This window comes from Dendrobates tinctorius, unplaced genomic scaffold, assembly GCF_039654945.1.
Source record: "Dendrobates tinctorius isolate UK_male_01 unplaced genomic scaffold, ASM3965494v1 ptg000019l, whole genome shotgun sequence".
NCBI classification, from domain to species: domain Eukaryota; kingdom Metazoa; phylum Chordata; class Amphibia; order Anura; family Dendrobatidae; genus Dendrobates; species Dendrobates tinctorius.
In genome coordinates, this window is record NW_027361687.1 from 52,170,548 (window position 1) to 52,193,556 (window position 23,009).

At 45.4% G+C, this 23,009-nt stretch overlaps 2 protein-coding genes across 5 annotated transcripts in view; both read right to left on the reverse strand.

Moving 5' to 3' along the window:
* LOC141082948 (sodium/potassium-transporting ATPase subunit alpha-2) overlaps positions 1-11,187 on the reverse strand; it is a 183,895-nt gene extending 172,708 nt beyond the window's left edge. Inside the window, exon 1 of the mRNA XM_073567023.1 lies at positions 11,026-11,187. Within this exon, the coding sequence (XP_073423124.1) occupies positions 11,026-11,172 (147 nt within the window). The 5' untranslated portion in view covers positions 11,173-11,187. The remainder of the gene's footprint in view (positions 1-11,025) is intronic.
* Positions 11,188-11,697: 510 nt separating this feature from the next.
* Positions 11,698-22,749, reverse strand: NOP9 (NOP9 nucleolar protein). Of its 4 annotated transcripts, none has more exons than XM_073567025.1 (11): positions 22,602-22,749; positions 16,307-16,506; positions 15,464-15,898; positions 14,878-14,958; positions 14,658-14,799; positions 14,301-14,493; positions 14,088-14,228; positions 13,891-14,010; positions 12,579-12,809; positions 12,349-12,454; positions 11,698-12,241 (listed from the first exon to the last, which is right to left on the reverse strand). In XM_073567025.1, exons 2-11 carry the CDS (start codon positions 16,485-16,487, stop codon positions 12,084-12,086), a joined length of 1,788 nt encoding a protein of 595 aa, XP_073423126.1. In that variant the 5' UTR covers positions 16,488-16,506; positions 22,602-22,749; the 3' UTR covers positions 11,698-12,083. The 4 variants fall into 4 exon arrangements, with proteins under 4 accessions (XP_073423126.1, XP_073423125.1, XP_073423127.1 ...); XM_073567024.1 differs by having other exon boundaries at positions 22,503-22,658; XM_073567026.1 differs by having other exon boundaries at positions 22,495-22,632.
* Between the last annotated feature and the right edge of the window lie 260 nt (positions 22,750-23,009).

Here is a 23,009-nt window from a genome sequence, read left to right on the forward strand (position 1 = left end):
TCATGAACGTGCAAACAACCCTTGGGGGTGAAGGGGTTAAACGCCACTTTAACACTGGATAGCAGCATTTAAGAGGTTAAACTGTTATCAGTGGCAAAGCATGCAGCATAAGCTGTGCAAAAATTCTGTATGACATGTTAAAGCTATAATCAGGCTCCGCTCACTTCCTTGTCAGGTGAGCAGTGCCGGTGACATAACATCTACCAATAGCTGCCGACAGGGGCGTACATAGAAATCATTGGGCCCCATAGCAAAAGTCTGAATGTAGTGTATTGCTCAGGTGATAATTGCATCACCTGTGCAATACAAAGGATATCCTGAAAACATGATCTGTTGGTGCGCCTTGAGGACTGGAGTTGGGGAACCCTGGTTTACAGGGCACGAGGGGACCTCCAATGGTTATAACAATTCAAACATCAACATCATAATACTCAAACACTGCATGACCTGGCACCAGAACCAAAGGCGTGCTCATCCACAAGTGCTAGAAAATCATGGGAAAGCGTGGAGATTATCTGCGGCGCCGAATAACTGAAGATCCGGAAATATTCACGTACTGAAGTGAGGTTTATTCGATGCGTTTTTAAGTACAATGACTGTTCTGCCTTCTTCCACGTATGACGCTGTGTGGAATCCAGCATACGGCTAAACCCTTCATCCACTCCCAGTAACAAGACTGTATGGATGCTTAAAGGGACTGTCACACTTAGCGATGCACCAGCGATCCCGACCAGCGACATGACGCAGTCAGGATCGCTGGTGCATCGCTAAGTGGTCGCTAGTGAGCTGCCACACAGGCAGATCTCACCAGCGACATCGCAGGGGACGGGGGTCGCTACTTACCTGTCACACTAGGCGATCCTGACGTCCTCCCGCCCGCATCCACACTTCGCTCGTCTCCACAGCAGGAAGCTGACGACGAGAAACGGTCCAGGACGTTCTCGCGCGATCAGCGATAACCAGCAGGGGAGCGGTCGGAGGCAAGTATCAGACACAGCGATATCGCTAGCAATATCGCTGCAGCGTCACAAAAACCAGTGACGTTTTAGCGATATTGCTAGCGATATCGCTTATTGTGACAGGCCCTTAAGTCTATATTTATTAGGATGATATGGACAACATTGAGAGATGATAACAGATGGAATAGTAGATGAGATTGGTGAACACAGTAGATGATATCAGAGGTTATTGTACACAATGTGGATGATATCGGGTAAAAACTAAAAGAAACAGACAATACGTCAGTGCTAGCAGATAATATCACAGCAATACACAAGGTGCTATCATAGCAGTAAAGCAGTGATACAGAGTGCTATTCTATCAGTAACATGCATTATACAGAGCAATACAACATACAATGCAGTGAAACAAACTTAGGCTGCTAGCACTGTGCTAACTGAACAGAAATGCATATAACTAGATGCAGAGTAAGAGCATTACAAGGAACTGGAAATGCATTGCAAATATCATGGGGCATACACTATGGCCAGCTAACACAGATGCATAACGTATATTACATAACTGCATTAAAACCGCACCGGAATCCGCTTGATATAAGCAGCGATCCTGCAGGGAGCTGAGCACATGTGAGTTCCTCAGAGATCTGGCAGAAATGGCTACATGTTGCTGACCCCGGAAGGAAGAAGGGGCGGTTCTCAACAGATTAACCATTAAAGGGAACCTGTCACCCCCTCCAGGTGATTTTAAGTAAAAGAGCTACCTTGTGCAGCACTAATGCTGCATTCTGTCAAGGTGGCTCGGTCAGATGGGGAAAGACCTGCCCCCCCTGTCAAATATCAGGTATGTCTGACCAGTTTTAAAAAAAGATTATTTCTGCGGTGGAAGGTACCCTAAATAAAAGAGCCACCTTGACAGAATGCAGCATTAGTGCTGCACAAGGTGGCTCTTTTACTTAAAATCGCCTGGAGGGGGTGACAGGTTCCCTTTAAGGGAAAAGGATTCTAAATCCATTAACAGGAAAGAGAAGGGCAACTATGACATCTAATGGCCATAGCTGGAACAGCACCTGAGAAATGTCTTGCTGCACATGAATAGGCAGAACAATGACTTCATCAGAAAATGCCACATACATGCAGGTACAGGTTAATGATAACCTTGAGTGATGTTGATTTCCAAGGGCTCAAATGGAGAACTAATCAGAGATGTCAGGATAAGATTCAAATCCCACGGGGGGGGGGGAGAATCTAGGGAACAAAAATCTTTCACCCTCGTGTTCTGTCTTTTCGCAAACAGGTCTATGTCTGGGGGACGCCCCACATTCTCACAATCTGCTGAAAACCAACCGATTCTCACTGTTTTAGCCGATTCTGGCTTAGAAAGTCTGCTGTAAAGTTTTTTTTTGCCCTTTCTGTGGAGAGCTGTTAGTGAAAGATGATCCACTGCTACTTAAAAAATGTGTCTTGCCACCTCCATCACAGGTCTGGACTGGTTCCTCCCTGATTTATATAGGCCACCACTACTACCCGATTGACCGAAAGGATTCTTACATGGTGACCTTGAAGATGCAATGACAGCTTCCTTATAGTCTGCTCCACTGCTAGTAGTTCTTTCACGTTGGACGAAACTACCTTTTTAGTCCCCTGCTCAAACCTCCTGGACTATGATACAGTTGTGGCCAAAAGTATTGACACCCCTGCAATTCTGTCAGATAATACTCAGTTTCTTCATGAAAATGATTGCAAACACAAATTCTTTGTTATTATCTTCATTTAATTTGTCTTAAATGAAAAAACACAAAAAGAATTGTCCTAAAGCCAAGTTGGATATAATTCCACACCAAACATAAAAAAAGAGGGTGGACAAAAGTATTGGCACTGTTCGAAAAATCATGTGATGCTTCTCTAATTTGTGTAATTAACAGCACCTGTAACTTACCTGTGGCACCTAACAGGTGTTGGCAATAACTAAATCACACTTGCAGCCAGTTGACATGGATTAAAGTTGACTCAACCTCTGTCCCGTGTCCTTGTGTGTACCACATTGAGCATGGAGAAAAGAAAGAAGACCAAAGAACTATCTGAGGACTTGAGAAACCAAATTGTGAGGAAGCATGAGCAATCTCAAGGCTACAAGTCCATCTCCAAAGACCTGAATGTTCCTGTGTCTACCGTGCGCAGTGTCATCAAGAAGTTTAAAGCCCATGGCACTGTGGCTAACCTCCCTAGATGTGGACGGAAAAGAAAAATTGACAAGCGATTTCAACGCAAGATTGTGCGGATGTTTGATAAAGAACCTCGACTAACATCCAAACAAGTTCAAGCTGCCCTTCAGCCCACGGGTACAACAGTGTCAACCCGTACTATCCGTCGGCGTCTGAATGAAAAGGGACTGTATGGTAGGAGACCCAGGAAGACCCCACTTCTTACCCCGAGACATAAAAAAGCCAGGCTGGAGTTTGCCAAACCTTACCTGAAAAAAGCCTAAAACATTTTGGAAGAATGTTCTCTGATCAGATGAGACAAAAGTAGAGCTTTTTGGGCAAAGGCATCAACATACAGAGTTTACAGGAGAAAAAAAAGGCATTCAAAGAAAAGAACACGGTCCCTACAGTCAAACATGGCAGAGGTTCCCTGATGTTTTGGGGTTGCTTTGCTGCCTCTGGCACTGGACTGCTTGACCGTGTGCATGGCATTATGAAGTCTGAAGACTACCAACAAATTTTGCAGCATAATGTAGGGCCCAGGATGAGAAAGCTGGGTCTCCCTCAGAGGTCATGGGTCTTCCAGCAGGACAATGACCCAAAACACACTTCAAAAAGCACTAGAAAATGGTTTGAGAGAAAGCACTGGAGACTTCTAAGGTGGCCAGCAATGAGTCCAGACCTGAATCCCATAGAACACCTGTGGAGAGATCTAAAAATGGCAGTTTGGAGAAGGCACCCTTCTAATATCAGGGACCTGGAGCAGTTTGCCAAAGAAGAATGGTCTAAAATTCCAGCAGAGCATTGTAAGAAACTCATTGATGGTTACCGGAAGCGGTTGGTCGCAGTTATTTTGGCTAAAGGTTGTGCAACCAAGTATTAGGCTGAGGGTGCCAATACTTTTGTCTGGACCATTTTTGGAGTTTTGTGTGAAATGATCAATGTTTTGCTTCATTCTCTTTTGTGTTTTTTCATTTAAGACAAATTAAATGAAGATAATACCAAAGAATTTGTGTTTGCAATCATTTTCAGGAAGAAACTGAATATTATCTGACAGAATTGCAGGGGTGTCAATACTTTTGGCCACAACTGTATCTCCTAGATGAGCCTATAATTTTGCTGGCTTTGGATCAACCTTACCCATTATGGATCTAACCACTTTAACCCCTTTGCGACATGCACCGTACTAGTACTGCTATTCGGGAGGTGCGTTTGTGCCAAGAGCAGTACTAGTATGGCGCAGCGATAGTGCAGCCTTACGCTGAGCGCCGCGGCGATCATGTGCAGGTGTCAGCTGTATGTTACAGCTGACACGCCACGGCAATGCCCACGGTCGGTGCTAGCACCGATCGCGGACATGTAACCCCTCTGATGCCGCTGTCAGTAGTGACAGTGGCATAGAGAAGCATCGCGCAGGGAGAGGGCTCCCTACGCGATCCCATGAGAACGACGCAATGCGATAGTGTTGTTCTGAAGGTCTCCATGGAGACCCCCGGCACCAAGATGGCCGCGGGGTCCTTCCGGGCCTGAGAGCAGGTGCTGGCATACCTCCCTCCCTGCCTGTCACATCCTGATCTGATATTCTGCAGTGCAGAGTATCAGATAATTGATCTGATGTAATATAGTAATATGGGGCAATGTAAAAAAGTTAAAAAATTAATGTATAAAAATATTTTTTTTAAAAATCCCCAAAGGGAAAAAAAATTTTTTTTGCCAATACATTAATGTAAATAATAAAAAAAAAACAATAAAAGTACACATTTGGTATCGCCACGTCCGTAACGACTTACTCTATAACTGTCCCACTAGTTAACCCCTTCCGTGAACACCATCAAAAAATAAAGAAGCAAGGCAAAAACAATCCTTTATCATCATACCACCGAACAAAAAGTGCAATAAAATCCGATCAAAATGACAGGTGTAAATAAAAATGGTACAGCTGAAAACGTCATTTTGTCCCGCAAAAAACAAGCACCCATACAGCTCCAACAGCAGAAAAATAAAAGGTTATGGTTAAAGCGATGGAAAAAATGGTTATTTTTTCTCTAAAAAATTTTTGTTGTGTAAAAGCGCCAAAACATAAAAAAAAACCAAATGAGGTATTGCTGTAATCGTACTGACCCAAAAAATAAAGCTGTCTTACCAATTTTATCACACACGGAACGATATAAAAAAAAAAATTAAAAAAAAAAATCTTGAATCGCTGGTTTTTGTTCATTCTGTCTCCCAAAAATTGGGATAGAAGGTGATCAAAAAAATGTCATGTGCCCAAAAATGGTACCAATAGAAACTTCAGCTTGTTCCGCAAAAAACAAGCCGTAACATGACTGTCGGCCGAAACATGGAAAAATTACAGTTCTCAAAATATGGTGTCACAAAAACTTGTTTTCCCTATAAAAAGCATCTTTTAGTGTGTGACAGCAGCCAAACATAAAAATCCAATATAAATCTGGTATCGTTGAAATTGCACCAACCCGAAGAATAAAGTCACCTAATCACTTAAACCACATGAGGAACGGCGTAAAAAATAAATAAAACCAATTCTTCCCATGCTGTTTTTTCATTCTGCCTCCTAAAGATCGCAGTTAGGCTCGGCGCAAATTTATCCTGCGCTCTGTGCTGGGCGCTTACACCGGGGCTTCCATGTAAATCTCTGAAATATGTGATTCAGACAGAACTGCCCTATAATCAGGCAGTTGGAGGCACTGTGGATACCGTCTGACCTGTGATCCGGAGGTGTCCATCTTTTAGGATTGCATAAAAGCGCTGTCGGCCACAGTTTTATGCACTTCTTAAAAGAAGGACACTGTGGAACAGAGGCCAGATGGAGTCTAGAGTAACTCTGCTGCCTCACTATAGTACGGAGGTGTGGAAAACCACAAACGACCATAGATCCATGTATTTATAAAGGTTACTTTATTAGAAAAAACTAAGACAGGAAAAGGAACAATGTGGGGAACATGTGCAAACAAGCAAAAAGTGCACTCGTGCAAAAATTGCGCGCCGGCCTATGAGTCTCCACAATGAACTGTTTATATTATATCTCTCATATCTTACGTATTATGACCACCCCATATCTTTACTTGTGTGGTCTTATACCGCTGAGAAGATTGGGTCAAATTTTTTGTGACTATCCACTTTTTCAAATGCTATCTACAATTAGATTAACACTAGGTGACACACAGTGTGTGTTTATTATATAAACTGGTCACATTTAATCCACCAATCTACACCGTGGCATGTCCCACACAAGAAAGACATCTATGGCTAATGGCTACCAAACCGCCTGTGTTTAATGAACAGATCTGGGCATTCCCAGTAACATTATTACCATAGGGCAATAGAATTAATGGTGATAGAGCACTACTTCATCCACATATACTAGCAAAGTATGCAAATTAAACACCAGACCAAGCTGGCCTAAAATACATGCGACCATATATGCTAATATCCCTGCCTCCAACAGCGGTTTGTTAACAATAACATAGGCTAGGTGTCACAGCTGTTTTACCTTGTGGTGGGCGGCAGCACGTGTGGAAGACCCAGCAGCGCGTCTGCCTCACTAAAGTGAATGGATCCATCGAGGGTTTCATCTGTATCACGTCACTCAGAGATTTAGATGGAAACCCCAAAATAAGTGCTCAGCGTAGTGTGCCGGATAACTGTGAACCAAAATGTTATGTAAAATGTTTCCAATAAAATTGCTTCCACTCAATCGACAAAAAAAGCAAGTCCTTACTCAGATCTGTCATCTAATAACAAAAATATAAGGGGCTTCCACGTTACTGGTAGCACAAAGGCTCTGGAAAAGCAAAATGGGTCCTCACCAGCCAAAAGAAATTCAGCAAATTCTCCGCTCCCAAATCCTAATCCCCCCCCTTCTGAGCCCCAGTGTGCATAAACCACATATAGCTCCCACATTTGGCATTTCTGTATGAAAATAACTCCAAAATCATGAGTTGGGCATAATGTACTGGTCACTACAGTTCACTACAACAGCATTTTGCAATTTTCACTCAGCAACATTCACTGCTGCTTGTTTCTGGAAAACACTCATGGAGTCAAAATCATCACTACATCTGTAGATAAATTCCCAAAGGGGTTATAATTTCCAAAATGGGGTCACTTGAGGGGGGATTCTGCTTTTCTAGGACTTAGGGGCTCTTTATATGGAATCCACAAACTAGACTAGGAAAATCTGCGCTCCAGGAGGCTCTATCCCACCCAAGTCAGTCCGTATGGCTAAGTAGTACTGTACAGCCACATATGGGGTATTTCTACATTCAGAAAATAATGTGGGACAAATGTTGGTGCCATTTTTACCCATTTCCCAGTGTGAAAATGTAAAACTTGGGGCTAACACACAATCTTGGTGGTAAATTATTTTTTCTTCACTGCCCAATGGTATGTGTTTGTGACACACCTGTGGTGTCAATATAATCACTGCACCCCTAGATGAATTCATTGAGAGGTTTAATTGGAAAAATGGGGTCACTTATGGGGAGTTCTGCTGTTCTGGCACCTCAGGGGCTCTGCCAATGTGACATGGCACCCTCAACAAGTGCAGCAAAATCTGCACTGTAATATGGCGCTACTTCCCTTCTGAGCTTTCCACTGTGCCTCAAAAGTAGTTTTTGACCACATATGGGGTATCGGTGAACTCAGGAGAAATTGAACAACAAACTTTGGGGTCCATTTTCTCCTTTTGCCCTTGTGAAAATACTACAAAAATTTGTAGCTAAAAAAAAATTGTGGAAAAATTTGATTTTTTATTTTCACGGCTTAACGTTATAAACTTCTGTGAAGCACCCGTTGGTTCAAGGTGCTCAATACACATCTTGATAAGTTCCTTATGGGATCTAGTTTCCAAAATAGTGTCACTTGTTGGTGGTTTCCACTGTTTAGGCTCATCAGGGGCTCTTCAAACGTGACATGGTGTCCGCTAATTATTCCAGCAAATTTTACATTCAATAAATGAAATGGTGCTCCTGCCCTTCTAAGCCCTGCTGTGCGCCAAAACAGTAGATTTTCCCCATATATGGGGTATCGGCAAGCTCAGAAGAATTTGCACAACAAAGTGTATGGTCCATTTTCTCCTGTTAGGCTAGTTTCACACTAGCGTTTATTCCACGCAGCGCACACGCGGCTCTGAGCCCCGCCCCCTGCTGGCTCCCTGCCCGCCCTATCCGGTCATCGCCGCCTACTATCGCACATGGACGCAAGCGATCTGCGCACCCCATCTTAAGCACAGGGTGCGCAGATCGTGTGCTGGCCGTGCGCTAGTAGAATTTTGGTGTGCGCTTCGCACTTTTGAAGGTGTGCCGAGCGCGCCGAAATGCAACATGCTGCGTTCGGCGCACACGGGCGCACCTTCAAAAGTGCGCAGCGCACGCCAAAATCCTTCTAGCGCACGGCAATGACCGGATGGGGCGGACAGGGAGCCGGCAGGGGGCGGGGCTTAGCGGCGCCGTGTGCTGCGTGGAATAAACGCTAGTGTGAAACTAGCCTTACCCTTGCGAAAAAAAAAAAAAAAAGAAAAAAATAGGTCTAAAGGAAAATTTTTGTGAAAGATAAGTAAATATTTATTTTTTCCTTCCACATTCCAAAAATTACTGTGAAGCACCCGAAGGGTTAATAAACTTTTTGAATGTGGTTTTGAGCACCTTGAGGGGTGTAAATTTTAGAATGGTGTCATTTTGGGGTATTTTCTGTCATATAGGTCCCTCAAAGTCACTTTAAATGGGAGGTGGTTTGTAAAAAAAAAAAAAAAAAAAAAAAAATGGTTTAGCAAATTTTTTTGTAAAAATGAGAAATCGCTGGTCAAATTTTAACCCTTATAACTTCCTAACAAAAAGATTTTGTTTCCAAAATTGTGCTGATTTAAAATAGACATGTGGGAAATGTTATTTATTAAGTATTTTATGTGACAGCTCTGTATTTTAAGAGCATAAAAATTAAAAGTTTAAAAATTTTCGCCAAATTTGTTTTTCCACAAATAAGTCAGATCAAAGAAATTTTACCCCTAACATGAAGTACAATATGTCATGAGAAAACAATGTCAGAATCACCGGGATCCATGGAAGCGTTCCAGAGTTATTACCTCATAAAGGGACAGTGGTCAGAATTGTAAAAATTGCCCTAGTTATCAAGGTGAAAACAGACTTCGTCTCCAAGGGGTTAATTAGCTTATCTGTCTCCTCTATAGGAATCCAGTGAGGTCCTGCCATATCCTCATCCAATGACGAAGTTGTAGAGGAAGATACTAAAACTCCATCTTCAACCTCTGCTGACTCAGGAGACAACCTCCTAGATTTCATGCTTCGCCTGTCCCTCTCTTCTCTTTGAGACAGGGATTTTAGGGAGTTTTTAACCTCGCCCTCATAAAAGATCTCAACTCAGAGGTCAAATAAGGAGTACTCATCACATAATGTGTGTTCAATACAAGACTGAAAGTCTCTTCTCCCACGAATGTGCCAACTCTTCATTACAGAGCACACACGCCCTGTGCTTGGACTGCACTATGCATTTCCGAAATGTAAAGTGCTGCGGAATATGTCGGCGCTATAGAAATAAAATTTATTATATTATGCATTTCTTCCCCTGACAATACATGGTGGGCCATTTATATGGATACACCTAAATAAAATGGGAATGGTTGGTGATATCAACGTTCTGTTTGTGGCACACTAGTATATGGAGAGGGAGAAACTTTTCAAGATGGGTGATGACCCTGGCGGCCATTTTGAAGTCGGCCATTTTGGATCCAACTTTATTTTTTCCAATGGGAAGAGTTTCATGTGACACATCAAACTTATTGAGCATTTCACAAGAAAAACAGTGGTGTGCTTGATTTTATCGTAACTTTATTCTTTCATGAGTTATTTACAAGTTTATGACCACTTATAAAATGTGTTCAAAGTGCTGCCCATTGTGTTGGATTGTCAATGCAACCCACTTCTCCCACTCTTGATACACTGATGGCAACACCGCAGAAGAAATGCTAGTCTAAGGGGGTCAGATTCCTTGTAGGAATGCTCGGACCTGACACCCATAATGTGGTGGTGCACCATATTGCTGGAAAAACTCAGGGAACGTGCCATCTTCAATGCATAAAGAGGGCAACACATCATCATGTAGCAATTTTAGCTATCCAGTGGCATTGAGGTTACCATTGATGAAGAATGGCCCCACTATCTTTGTACCCCATATACCACACCATACCATCAATTATGGGTGTCAGGTCCGAGCATTCCTACATGAAGTTTCCTGGAAAGTGGATTGGTCGTCGTGGACCAGTTGAATGGCCACCAAGGTCTCCCGATCTGACCCCCTTAGACTTTTATCTTTGGGGTCATCTGAAGGCAAATGTCTATGCTGTGAAGATACGAGATGTGCAGCATCTGAAACAACTTATACTGGAAGCCTGTGCTAGCATTTCTTCTGCGGTGTTGCGATCAGTGTGTCAAGAGTGGGAGAAGAGGGTTGCATTAACAATCCAACACAATGGGCAGCACTTTGAACACATTTTATAAGTAGTCATAAACTTGTATATAACTCATGAAAGAATAAAGTTACGTTAAAACCAAGCACACCATTGTTTTTCTTGTGAAATTCTCAATAAGGCTTATGTGTCACAAGACTCTCTTCCCCTTGAAAAAAATAAAGTTGGATCCAAAATGGCCACCATGGTCACCACCCATCTTGAAAAGTTTCCCCCCTCCCAAATACTAATGTGCCACAAACAGGAAGTTGATATCACCAACCATTCCCATTTTATTTAGGTGTATCCATATAAATGGCCCACCTTGTAGAATGACATGAAACAGGACCCCATAACAAAGTGAACCCTCACGAAAATCACTTACCACTCGGAGGTAATTAAGGGTACCGGATTCGGAGGAGGAATCATAGCTGATAGATCCCCTCTGGAGAAGGAGGATTCGTCCACCTTGCAGGAGCACTGGGTTCTGCTGTGTGGTTCTGCTCCTCCTTCCGAGCGGCCACTGCCACATCGTCGCTGAGCTGTTTGGGGACTCCCCTGCTGCTGCACCTCCTGGCACGTGCGCTACTTGAAACTCGCAGAAGTCGGCAATCCAATGAGCGTGGTGACGCTGCTTGTTCCCGATCACTACTGAAGGCCCCTCCGGACTCACTGTGGTGCTTCAGGACCACTGCAGCAGCCGAGGCAGGGAAGGGATCACTACCTGAACCAATTGCCAGGTTTGGGAACAACCACTGATGCCGCGTCTTCTTTTCTTCAGGTATGCCCCGATACAAGGTTCCCCCATCAAGGACAGAAAACCAACTGATGTGTGGGAGATGCGCCACCCTTTTATCCTGTAGGTTTCCTGTTCATGAAAGGCGGATCCCCTCTCTCAGTAGTGCGGTCATGGGTGAGAGAAAAAACAACAGTGCACCTGACAGGAGTCGTGCTCTCATCAGAATCTCTCAGTAGTGGCAGCCTCAGGCTTTGGGCCTGTAACTTCAAGTGATCAGCTCTCAGACTAGGAGTAAGATTTCAGAAAATACTATTCACCTTTGTAATGCGCAAGAAAGGGCCTCTTTTATGGGAAGTAAACTTAATTACACAATTTTGAAAGTTTATAAAATGACTTATTGGGAATGCTATATACAGTTGAGAAGATTTGGGGATTAGAAACATCTGAATGAAATTGTGGATAAACCTGTAATAGTCCATAGTGGTGGTGTTCGCCACTGTGATCCAGGACCGGAACCCAATAAAGTGGGGTGTGTGGAGGAGAGATTGTCACAGTTCTCAATTAAGGATCCACACTGACTGGGTCATTAACAAAGAACAGCCACATCCCAAGACCCCAGATATTGGCCAAGAGGTCACCATGACTGATGGGCGAGAGGCGGCAACTCATGGACACCAAGGAAGGTTCCTCAGCTGCTAATCTTCTCAGTCCTCCAGGATGTCGGCAAACATTTTGCGCCGCTTTTTCGCCACTTGCTGGTGCTCTTCCCAAACTTTCCGCCTCTTCACAAAGTGATTTAGAGCAAAGTTTCTGGCGATGTGATGTCCGATGGGGTCATTCTGCAGCTCCCGGAGTCTTATAACTGTCAACAAGAAAGAAAAATTGCAAAAGTTGCAAAACTTTCTATCAGTCTGTGATTAAACTTTATAAGACTGGACAAATCCCTTATGGGAAATGGGCAAATCTCACCGAGTTTCTGAGCGATCTCCTCTTTCACTCCCATGGTGGAGGTGTTCCATACACGGTCCAACACTCGGCTTCCATACTTGTTACATGCCAGCTCCATGCAGTGAGCCTAAGGTGGATAAATGAAGAAAAGGAACGGCGATAAGGAATTCCCGCCAAGTGGACAATAGGACATTACTGGACTCCAAAACAAAATATTGGGCATAGGTCCTGAACTATAAGTGTAAATGTACCTTTAACTTTCGTAGAATTTTCTTCTTCTGTTTTTTTGAAATGTTGGAACCATCAAGCAGGACATCAAATATGTGGCTGCCGGCTGGGCTACAAGCTACGGTGTGAAGGTCTGCTTCAGTCATATTCCCCATGCTATGCAGCACTATAGTGGGATTTTCAAAATGGAGGAGGTGTTGGAGTAATATGGAGCCATGGTAGGTGACAGACTGCAGCTTCACATCCGGGTTATCCTGAAAAGTATTACTTGTATAGTACTGCTCCTATAATACTGCCCCCTATGTACAAGAATATATCTACTATAATACTGCCCCTATGTACAAGAATATAACTACCATACTACATCCCCTATGTACAAGAACATAACTACCATACTACAGCCCCTATGTACAAGAACATAACTACAATACTGCTCCCTATGTACAAGAATATACTATAATACTGCTCCTATGTACAAGAATATAACTACTATAATACTGCCCTCTATCTACAAGAATATAACTACTATAATACTGCTCCTATGTACAAGAATATAACTACTATAATACTGCCCTCTATGTACAAGAATATAACTACTATAATACTGCCCCTATGTACAAGAATATAACTACTATAATACTGTCTATACTTCCTCTATACATACGGTACAAGAATATAACTACTATAATACTGCTCCTATGTACAGGAATATAAATATCATACTGCTCCTATGTACAAGAATATAACTACTATAATACTGTCCCCTATGGACAAGAATAAAACTACTATATTACTGCCCCCTATGTACAAGAATATAACTACAATAATACTGCCCCTATGTACAAGAATATAACTACTATAATACTGCTCCCTATGTACAGGAATATAAATATCATACTGCTCCTATGTACAAGAATATAACTACTATAATACTGCTGCTATGTACAAGAATATAACTACTATAATACTGCTCCTATGTACAAGAATATAACTACTATAATACTGCCCCCTATGTACAAGGATATAACTACTATAATACTGCCCCTATGTACAAGAATATAACTACTATAATACTGCCCCCTATGTACAAGGATATAACTACTATAATACTGCCCCTATGTACAAGAATATAACTACTATAATACTGCTCCTATGTACAAGAATATAACTACTATAATACTGCTCCTATGTACAAGAATATAACTACTATAATACTGTCCCTACGTACAAGAATATAACTACTGTCCCTACGTACAAGAATATAACTACTATAATACTGTCCTCTACAGTCATAAGTTTGAATTGAAGAGATAAGTGAAGTAAATGGGATTTTACTTTATGCTCAGAGCGTTCCTTCTCTTCCTCGATCTTGTAGTAAATCTCGTAGGTCAGTAGAGACAGGAATAGCAGTACACAGGAGATTTGGCGGGAGGTCGGCGCAGCACAGTGGAAGGCCTGGGAGAGGTTGAGAATATTTATTTGCATTGTATGATATTAGAGTACAATGATGCACAATTGTAGGGGGCACCTACCTCCATGAGAAGGGTGACGAGCTCCTCCTGGTGACTTTCCAGTCTCTTGCAACCCTCTGCCAGGGTTGTGACAATCCCCATGTGACCTTTGGCCAAAACGTCCTCTATTCCTGGCGACAGCTCCTCGAACATGGCAGAAAACTTGCAAAATGACAGTCAGTGGTGGTCACTGTGATACCATATCTGAAGGAAGGAACTAGGGGCATTACTCACCACTTTCTTTCTTTGGATGGCACTGATCAATTTTTGCACCGTATAGTTGGCGATGGGATGTGCTGACAGCTCCCTTAGCTGGCCTTTAAACTGTGCTTTAAAAAGGCGATGCAGCTGCTTCTGCTCAGAAACTTCCAGAATTTTCTCAAAAAGGCGGCTGCTGGTCTCGTCCTTCAGGAAAACTAGGAGGATGCTGAAAAAAAAAAGGAAAGGAAGGTCACTAGTGATTCCAAAAACATTTCTGGGCTCCTCATGGGAGGAGTGTAAAAAGGAGGAGGAGCTGGAAGGCTGTACAAGCAATAGAATACAGAATGGCAGCATTCTGGAGTCATCCACCACCCCTCCCTCAGTCCTTACCGGCCATGGCCTGAGACCTCCCTGGAGGACAAGTAACCGATGACATCATCGCAGAGTGCGGCGCACGTAGAAGGCGACTTCCGGTGTAGAACCACTAGAGCGGTCTGCATGCCCAAGCTGGCCAATTCATGGGTGGCAAAGACTGGTGAGTGCACAAAGCGAGGGTCAGGCGTGTGTCTCAGTGAAATGAATTGGTCATTAAAAGGCAATATGAACTCACCTCCGATGTCACCCTTAAATAATCCACTCATCTCCTGTAACTCCTGCAGGAAAATGGGCGGCACGTCAAACTCAGAGCGGACTGCAAGAGACAAGGACGACATACAAAGAGCTCGCTCACACTGGTGGGGCCATCGCATGCAATCTGCTAATGACACTCGGCTCCTGCTCTGCTGCGAGTGTGACCCAAGTGTCAGAGCTCCGATCCCCTCACATCAGAGTATCACAACACAGCTGTGGAGGTGACGCAGGAAGTCATTTGTCCATCTCCTCCATTGTCGTCATCCACGGCAAACGCACTGCACTCAGGTGATATCAGTGCCGTATATGGTGCAGTGGCCGTGAGCAGTACTGCAGCAAATCCATACAAGTGAATGGTAGAACTGGCACAACGGCGTATATGTAGTGGCCATGAGCGTTATTGCAGCTGTTCCATACAAGTAATTGTATGATGTTTTGGAACTAAAGACTAGTTACTTTGCGTTTCTTCCTATTCAATACCTCTTCTTGCTAAGAACCTCAGCTCGTAATTTAAAAACAGTATGGAGGAAGAACATTGTAACTATAAAAAAAAAAAAAATGTCTACCTGTGGACCCTTGACCTGCTTTCCTGGGGTCCTTGCTGAGGATGGTTCCGCTCAGCACCTGGAACAGAGTCCGTACGATGAAGCTGCCGTGTGTGTTCTGGTTGTAAGACAGGAACTTGCACTTCACTTCTGCGCAGAGGCTCAGAATTAGATCGTCCAGGCTGCTGCAGGGATCACTCCCATCTTCCTCCTCATCTTCCTCCTCAGCTCCCTGAAGCCGCTCGTACTGGAGGAGAGCAGTCTCAACCACGTGTGATCCGGTACGATGCCAACATATAGTCTGCCAGCTCTTACTCAGGACATCCAGAAATTGGCACAGCTCGGCAGATGATGCGTGCGCCAGCAGCTTCTGCAGGGTGATGCTCCCAGCAACGTCGGCCGCCACGGCTCGCTCGTTCCCCTTCACCTCCTTGAAGACATTCCGGACGAATAGAGCTGCGAGGAGATGGAGAATTTGAAATCGATATCCTGACATCTATCAGTACCTTGCAAGGTGCAAGACTGCTGCTTGCTGTCAGTGAATGGAAAAAAATACTATACACAGCTGGGGGTTTGAGACAATAGCATCAGCAGCGCCATCCATCTCTAGTGCTGACGGTGAGTGATCATTTCTTTGTCTATTATGGACTCCAGGAGGAAGAGAAGGAAATGTGTTAAAATAATAGGATCCCTGGCAATGATGACATCACGTCCACCCATCAAATGACCGCTGCAGCCAATCACAGCTATAACATTCTACTATGTGTAAATGTCACTGCTGAGGATAGCGACTGGATGCAGCAGTGATGTGAAGGAAGGACCACAGAGGAGGAGCTGGTTTGCATTAGTAATGTGGCTTCTTACCCAGATTTTCTGCCGATTCAAAGTCTTGCTCCAGAGTTTCTTTCACTCGTCGGAAATATTCCACAAATTTGGGGTCCAGGGAAGGGGCTGGATTCTCCTCCACCTTTTCTGACTCCCAGCTCCTCTTGTCGCTGCGAGGTCTTTTCCGTTCAGTACGTTTCTTCCGCTGTGCATCCATCATCTTTTATTCTCTTGTCTCCCTAGAAAATGAAAAGGTGAGAAATTGGGGAGTTGCTTTTAAAGAGATTCCAGAAGTGAAAACCCTGCACCCTGTGAGTCGGCGCAGGATCATCTACCAGGCACAAGTGGGGGCTCAACAGTATTTGCGTGCCAGGGTCTTCAAGTCCAGACGTGTGTGTGTGTGTGTGGGGGGGGGGGGGTCATACAGCCGACATCTACCTCAAAAGCACAGACTGGAACCAAACTCCGATCACGGTTGTTTAACCATCTCAGAGCCACGTGTTCCAGCTCCGATCCCCTAAGACTCTCAATTACCCTCATGGCAGAGGAGACAGAGCCACTGAAGGTCGCTGCCATCTGTGTCCTCCTGGGAGATGATCCATATCACTACATACAAGCAATTGTTCAACCCCCACAACCCCTTTGTATACCAGACCAATGCCCTAACCCCATAACCTCCCTATAAAACATCACTGAAGAGGAGCTTAATTGTCTCCTCTCTAAATCACACCTCACCACTTGTGCACTCAACCCCATCTCATCCCACCTCCTCTCCAACCTCATCACCACACTTATCCCGTCCCTAACCTCATCAACCTATGTTTAACTTCTGGTACTTTCCCTTCAGCTTTCAAACATGCCACAATCATGCCTATCCTTAAAAAGTCAACCCTCGATCCAACAGCCACGTCCAGCTATCACCAGATATCGCTGCTCCCATTCGCTTCCAAACTCCTGAAGCAGCACGTCCACACTGAACTTTCCTCCCACCCCTCATCTAACTTGCTCTTTGACAATCTACAATCTGGTTTCCGCCCCCATCACTCCACTGAGACAGCCCTGACCAAAATTACTAAGGACCAACTTACAGCCAAAGATAACGGACAATACTCTATACTCCTCCTTCTAGACCTGTCCTCTGCTTTCGACACAGTTGACCACTGCCTCCTACTACAGATCCTCTCCTCCTTTAGTATCAAAAACCTCACCCTATCCTGGATCTCCTCATACCTCTACAGTCATGGCCAAAAGTTTAGAGAATGACACAAATATTATATTTTCACATGATCTGCTGCCCTTTGGTTTTTATGTGTTTGTCAGATGTTTTTATCACATACAGAAATATAATTGCAATCATATTATGAGTAACAAAAGGTTATATTGACAGTTAGAATGAGTTAATGCAGCAAGTCAATATTTGCAGTGTTAACCCTTCTTCTTCAGGACCTCAGCAATTCTCCCTGGCATGCTCTCAATCAACTTCTGGATCAAATCCTGACTGATAGCAGTCCATTCTTGCAAAATCAATGCTTTTATTTTGTCTGAATTTGAAGGTTTTTGTTTGTCCACCCGTCTCTTGATGATTGACCACAAGTTCTCAATGGGATTAAGATCTGGGGAGTTTCCAGGCCATGGTCCCAAAATCTCTATGTTTTGTTCCCTGAGCCATTTAGTTATCACCTTTTGCTTTATGGCAAGGTGCTCCATCATGTTGAAAAAGGCATTGTTGATCGCCAAACTGCTCTTGGAGGACATTCTGGTACCATTCTTTATTCATGGCTGTGTTTTTAGGCAAGACTGAGAGAGAGCCCATTCCCTTGGCTGAGAAGCCACCCCACACATGAATGGTTTCAGGATGCTTGACAGTTGGCATGAGACAAGACTGGTGGTAGCGCTCACCTGGTCTTCTCCGAATAAGCCGTTTTCCAGATGTCCCAAACAATCGAAAAGGGGATTCATCAGAGAAAATGACTTTACCCCAGTCCTCAGCAGTCCACTCCCTGTACCTCTTGCAGAATATCAGTCTGTCCATGATGTTTGTTTTTTCTGGAGAGAAGTGGCTTCTTTGCTGCCCTCCTTGAGACCAGGCCTTGCTCCAAGAGTCTCCGCCTCACAGTGCGTGCAGATGCCATTTCTGAGCAAGCTCTGCACTGCTGGTAGCCCGATCCCGCAGCTGAAATACTTTTAAGAGACGGTCCTGGCGCTTGCTGGTCTTTCTTGGGCGCCCTGGAGCCTTTTTGGCAACAAGGGAACCTCTCTCCTTGAAGTTCTTGATGATGCGATAGATTGTTGACTGAGGTGCAATCTTTCTAGCTGCGATACTCTTCCCTCTTAGGCCATTTTTGTGCAGTGCAATGATGACTGCACGTGTTTCTTTAGAGATAACCATGGTTAACAGAAGAGAAACAATGATGCCAAGCACCAGCCTCCTTTTAAAGTGTCCAGTGGTGTCATTCTTACTTAATCATGACAGATTGATCTCCAGCCCTGTCCTCATCAACACCCACACCTGTGTTAATGGAGCAATCACTGAAACGATGTTAGCTGGTCCTTTTAAGGCAGGGCTGCAATGATGTTGAAATGTGTTTTGGGGGATAAAGTTAATTTTCTAGGCAAATATTGACTTTGCAAGTAATTGCTGTTAAGCTGATCACTCTTTATAACATTCTGGAGTATATGCAAATTGCCATTAGAAAAAATGAAGCAGTAGACTTTGTAAAAAATAATATTTGTGTCATTCTCTAAACTTTTGGCCATGACTGTACAACCGCACATTCAGCATCTCCCACACTACTTCCTCATCCCATCCTCTCTCTGTTGGAGTCCCCAAGGCTCTTTTCTAGGACCCCTACTCTTCTCAATTTATACACTTGGCCTGGGGCAACTCAAAAGTCCCACGGATTCCAGTACCACCTGTATGCTGACGGCACTCAGATCTACCTCTCTGCTGTCCAGAATCCTGGCGTGTATCAGCCATATCCTCCTTCTCCTCTCGCTTCCTCAAACTCAATGTGGACAAATCTGAACTCATCATCTTTCCTCCATCTCGCATACCTTTCCTACCTGATCTATCTATCACTATAAATGAATGCACACTTTCCCCTGTCCCGCTAATCTGCTGCCTCGTTTAACTTTTGCCCTGTCCTTCAAACCGCACATCCAAGCTCTCTTCGCCTTCTGTCACCTGCAGCTCAAAAATATTTCCAGAATCCGTCCTTTCCTCAACCCTCAATCTACTAAAATGCTTGTGCATGCCCTAATCAACTCCCGTCTCGACTATTGCAACATCCTTTTCTGTGGCCTCCCTGCTAACACTCTCGCACCCATCCAGCCCATCCTTAACTCTGCTGCCCGACTAATTCATCTCTCTCCTCCGCTCCTCTTCAAATCTCTTTACTGGCTCCCATTCCCTCAACGTATCCAGTTTAAACTACTAACAATGACCTACAAAGCCATCCATACCCTTTCACCTCCGTAAATTTCCAAACTAGTCTCTCAATATCTTTCCTCAGGTAATCTCTGGTCCTCCCTTCTCTCCTCCACATTATTTGCTCCTCACCTAACTGCCTCAAAGATTTCTCCTGAATATCCCCCATCCTCTGGAAATCTGTGCCCCAACATGTCCGACTATCAACCACATTCGGATCCTTCAGATGGAACCTGTAAACCCATCTCTTCATAAAATCTCACAACCTGTAATGACCATGCAGCCACCTCACCATTGGAGCTACTGCAACCCGACCTACTGTCTCCTTCCCCATAATCCTGTAGAATGTAAGCCCGCAAGGGCAGGGTCTTCTTCCCTCTGCATCAGTCTGTGATTGTTAGTTTGTTTACTGTAAGTGATATTTGTATTTTGATGTAACCCCATCTCATGTACAGCACCATAGAATTAGGGTACGTGCACACGCTGCGGAATGCTCTGTGGATTTGTCAGCGCGGATTTTGTAAAATCCGCAGGTCAGAAGACCTGCGGATTAGCCTGCGGGTTTGCCCTGCGGTTTTCCATCTCTACAATGGAGCAGATGGCAAACCGCAGCGGAATCCGCAGAAAGAATTGACATGTCAATTCTTTCTGCGGTTTGGAAACCGCAGCAAATCCGTGCGGAAAATTCCGCAGCGTCTGCACTGCGGTTTTCATTTTCCATAGGCTATAAAGGTACTGTGCAATCCGCTGCGGATCCGCAGTAGAATCCGCAGCGTGTGCACACACCCTTAATGGTGCTATCTAAATAAATAAATAATAATAATACAAGCATCAAGATCTCAGAATACAGACGACAAAAGGCTCAAGTCCCCGAGAGAAGAAAAAAGGTGAGAAACCAGGGAATATAAAATTATATATATTCAAAAAAAAGAAAGAAGTTCCCCGATGCAAGAATGTGGACAGAGAATAATCAGATTCCTTCTTGTGTCTGGAAATTTCCAATCTATGAAGACACAAAATTATTTCACCCCAAGTCTAAAAAGAAATTTGGACATTTCTAACCATTAAAATACCGCATAAATAAACCTTCTGAGGCCGGAGGTGCTGTAGTCGCACCGTCGGGGGGGATAATCAGCCTCTGTGGCCATTCCTACCGCACAACAAACGCAATAAAAATAACCCCCCTCAAAAAAAAGACAGAATTGCAGGGTTATGCTGTTTCAATCGCATTTGCAATTTAAATTTTTCATTTTTTCGGGTAAAGGGAACGGTGACAACAAAAACTGCAAAAAACAACCTGGGGGAAGGAAAAATAAGGTTATGGCTCAGGGTGGGGAGAGAGAAGAGGAAAGTGGGGTGGGGGGAGACCGAAAAGAGGCAAGGGGGAGACCAAAGAGGCAAGGGGGGAGACCAAAGAGGCAAGGGGGGAGACCAAAGAGGCAAGGGGGGAGAGGGGAGAGAGAAGAAAGGAGGGGTAAGGGAGAGAACGAAGAGGTAAGGGTGGGAGGGAGGGGGGAGACAGAAGAGGAAAGGGTGGGAGGGAGGGGGGAGACAGAAGAGGAAAGGGTGGGAGGGAGGGGGGAGACAGAAGAGGAAAGGGTGGGAGGGAGGGGGGAGACAGAAGAGGAAAGGGTGGGAGGGAGGGGGGAGACAGAAGAGGAAAGGGTGGGAGGGAGGGGGGAGACAGAAGAGGAAAGGGTGGGAGGGAGGGGGGAGACAGAAGAGGAAAGGGTGGGAGGGAGGGGGGAGACAGAAGAGGAAAGGGTGGGAGGGAGGGGGGAGACAGAAGAGGAAAGGGTGGGAGGGAGGGGGGAGACAGAAGAGGAAAGGGTGGGAGGGAGGGGGGAGACAGAAGAGGAAAGGGTGGGAGGGAGGGGGGAGACAGAAGAGGAAAGGGTGGGAGGGAGGGGGGAGACAGAAGAGGAAAGGGTGGGAGGGAGGGGGGAGACAGAAGAGGAAAGGGTGGGAGGGAGGGGGGAGACAGAAGAGGAAAGGGTGGGAGGGAGGGGGGAGACAGAAGAGGAAAGGGTGGGAGGGAGGGGGGAGACAGAAGAGGAAAGGGTGGGAGGGAGGGGGGAGACAGAAGAGGAAAGGGTGGGAGGGGGGTGGGAGACAGAAGAGGAAAGGGTGGGGGGGTGGGAGACAGAAGAGGAAAGGGGGGAAGGGGGGAAGGGGGGAAGGGGGGAAGGGGGGAAGGGGGGAGACAGAAGAGGAAAGGGGGGGGGAGACAGAAGAGGAAAGGGTGGGGTGGGGTGGGGTGGGGTGGAGACAGAAGAGGGTGGGGTGGGGTGGAGACAGAAGAGGAAAGGGGGGGTGGGGTGGAGACAGAAGAGGAAAGGGGGGGTGGGGTGGAGACAGAAGAGGAAAGGGGGGGTGGGGTGGAGACAGAAGAGGAAAGGGGGGGTGGGGTGGAGACAGAAGAGGAAAGGGGGGGTGGGGGGGGGTGGGGTGGAGACAGAAGAGGAAAGGGGGGGTGGGGGGGAGACAGAAGAGGAAAGGGGGGGTGGGGGGGAGACAAGAGGAAAGTGGAGGAGAGAAAAGAGGAAAGGGGGGAGACAAGAGGAAAGTGGGGTGGGGGGGGAGACAAGAGGAAAGTGGGGTGGGGGGAGAGAAGATAGAAAAGTGGGGTGGGGGGGAGACAAGAGGAAAGTGAGGTGGGGGGGAGAGAAGAGGAAAATGGGGTGTGGGGGAGAGAAGAGGAAAGTGGAGGAGAGAAAAGAGGAAAGGGGAGGAAAGCAACAAGGAAAGATCTGTCGGCATTGAAGAGGTTAACACTACCAGCACGGACACTGGACCATACCAACTCACTGCTAGTGAGGGGGCGACGTCCTACACGGCACTGACAGCCTCGAGCTGCAACGACACCCAGCTGCCATCACCCGCCGCAGATAGGAACAGAACCATTACCTCCCGTATCTCAAACACACGTGCTCCCGGCGCCAGCTGATTACGTCACCACTCAAGAAAAGTGCAGGAGAGGGTCGCGCAGTGATTACGCTACCCTTTAGCGCTGAATGATGATGTCACAAGCCGTCGTGCAGTCCAGTATTTAGTGTCCTGTAGCGGGAGAGGGTACCCAAGGAAGCCCATCCTGCACTGTCCACACAGTGTATCCAATCCCATCCTGCGGTCCACACAGTGTACCCAAGTCCATCCTGCGCTATCCACACAGTGTAAACAAGCCCATCCTGCGCTGTCCGCACAGTGTATCCAAGCCCATCCTGCGCTGTCCGCACAGGGTATCCAAACCCATCCTGCGCTGTCCGCACAGTGTATCCATGCCCATCCTGTGCTGTCCACACAGTGTACCCAAGC

Coding starts and splice junctions, on each gene's coding strand:
- NOP9 (XM_073567025.1), bottom strand. CDS start 16,487: ATGATGGATGCACAGCGGAAGAAACGTACTGAACGGAAAAGACCTCGC. Junction 15,899..16,306: donor TGAATCGGCAGAAAATCTGG/GTAAGAAGCCAC, acceptor ATCTCCTCGCAG/CTCTATTCGTCCGGAATGTC. Junction 12,242..12,348: donor GGAGATCGCTCAGAAACTCG/GTGAGATTTGCC, acceptor TCTTGTTGACAG/TTATAAGACTCCGGGAGCTG.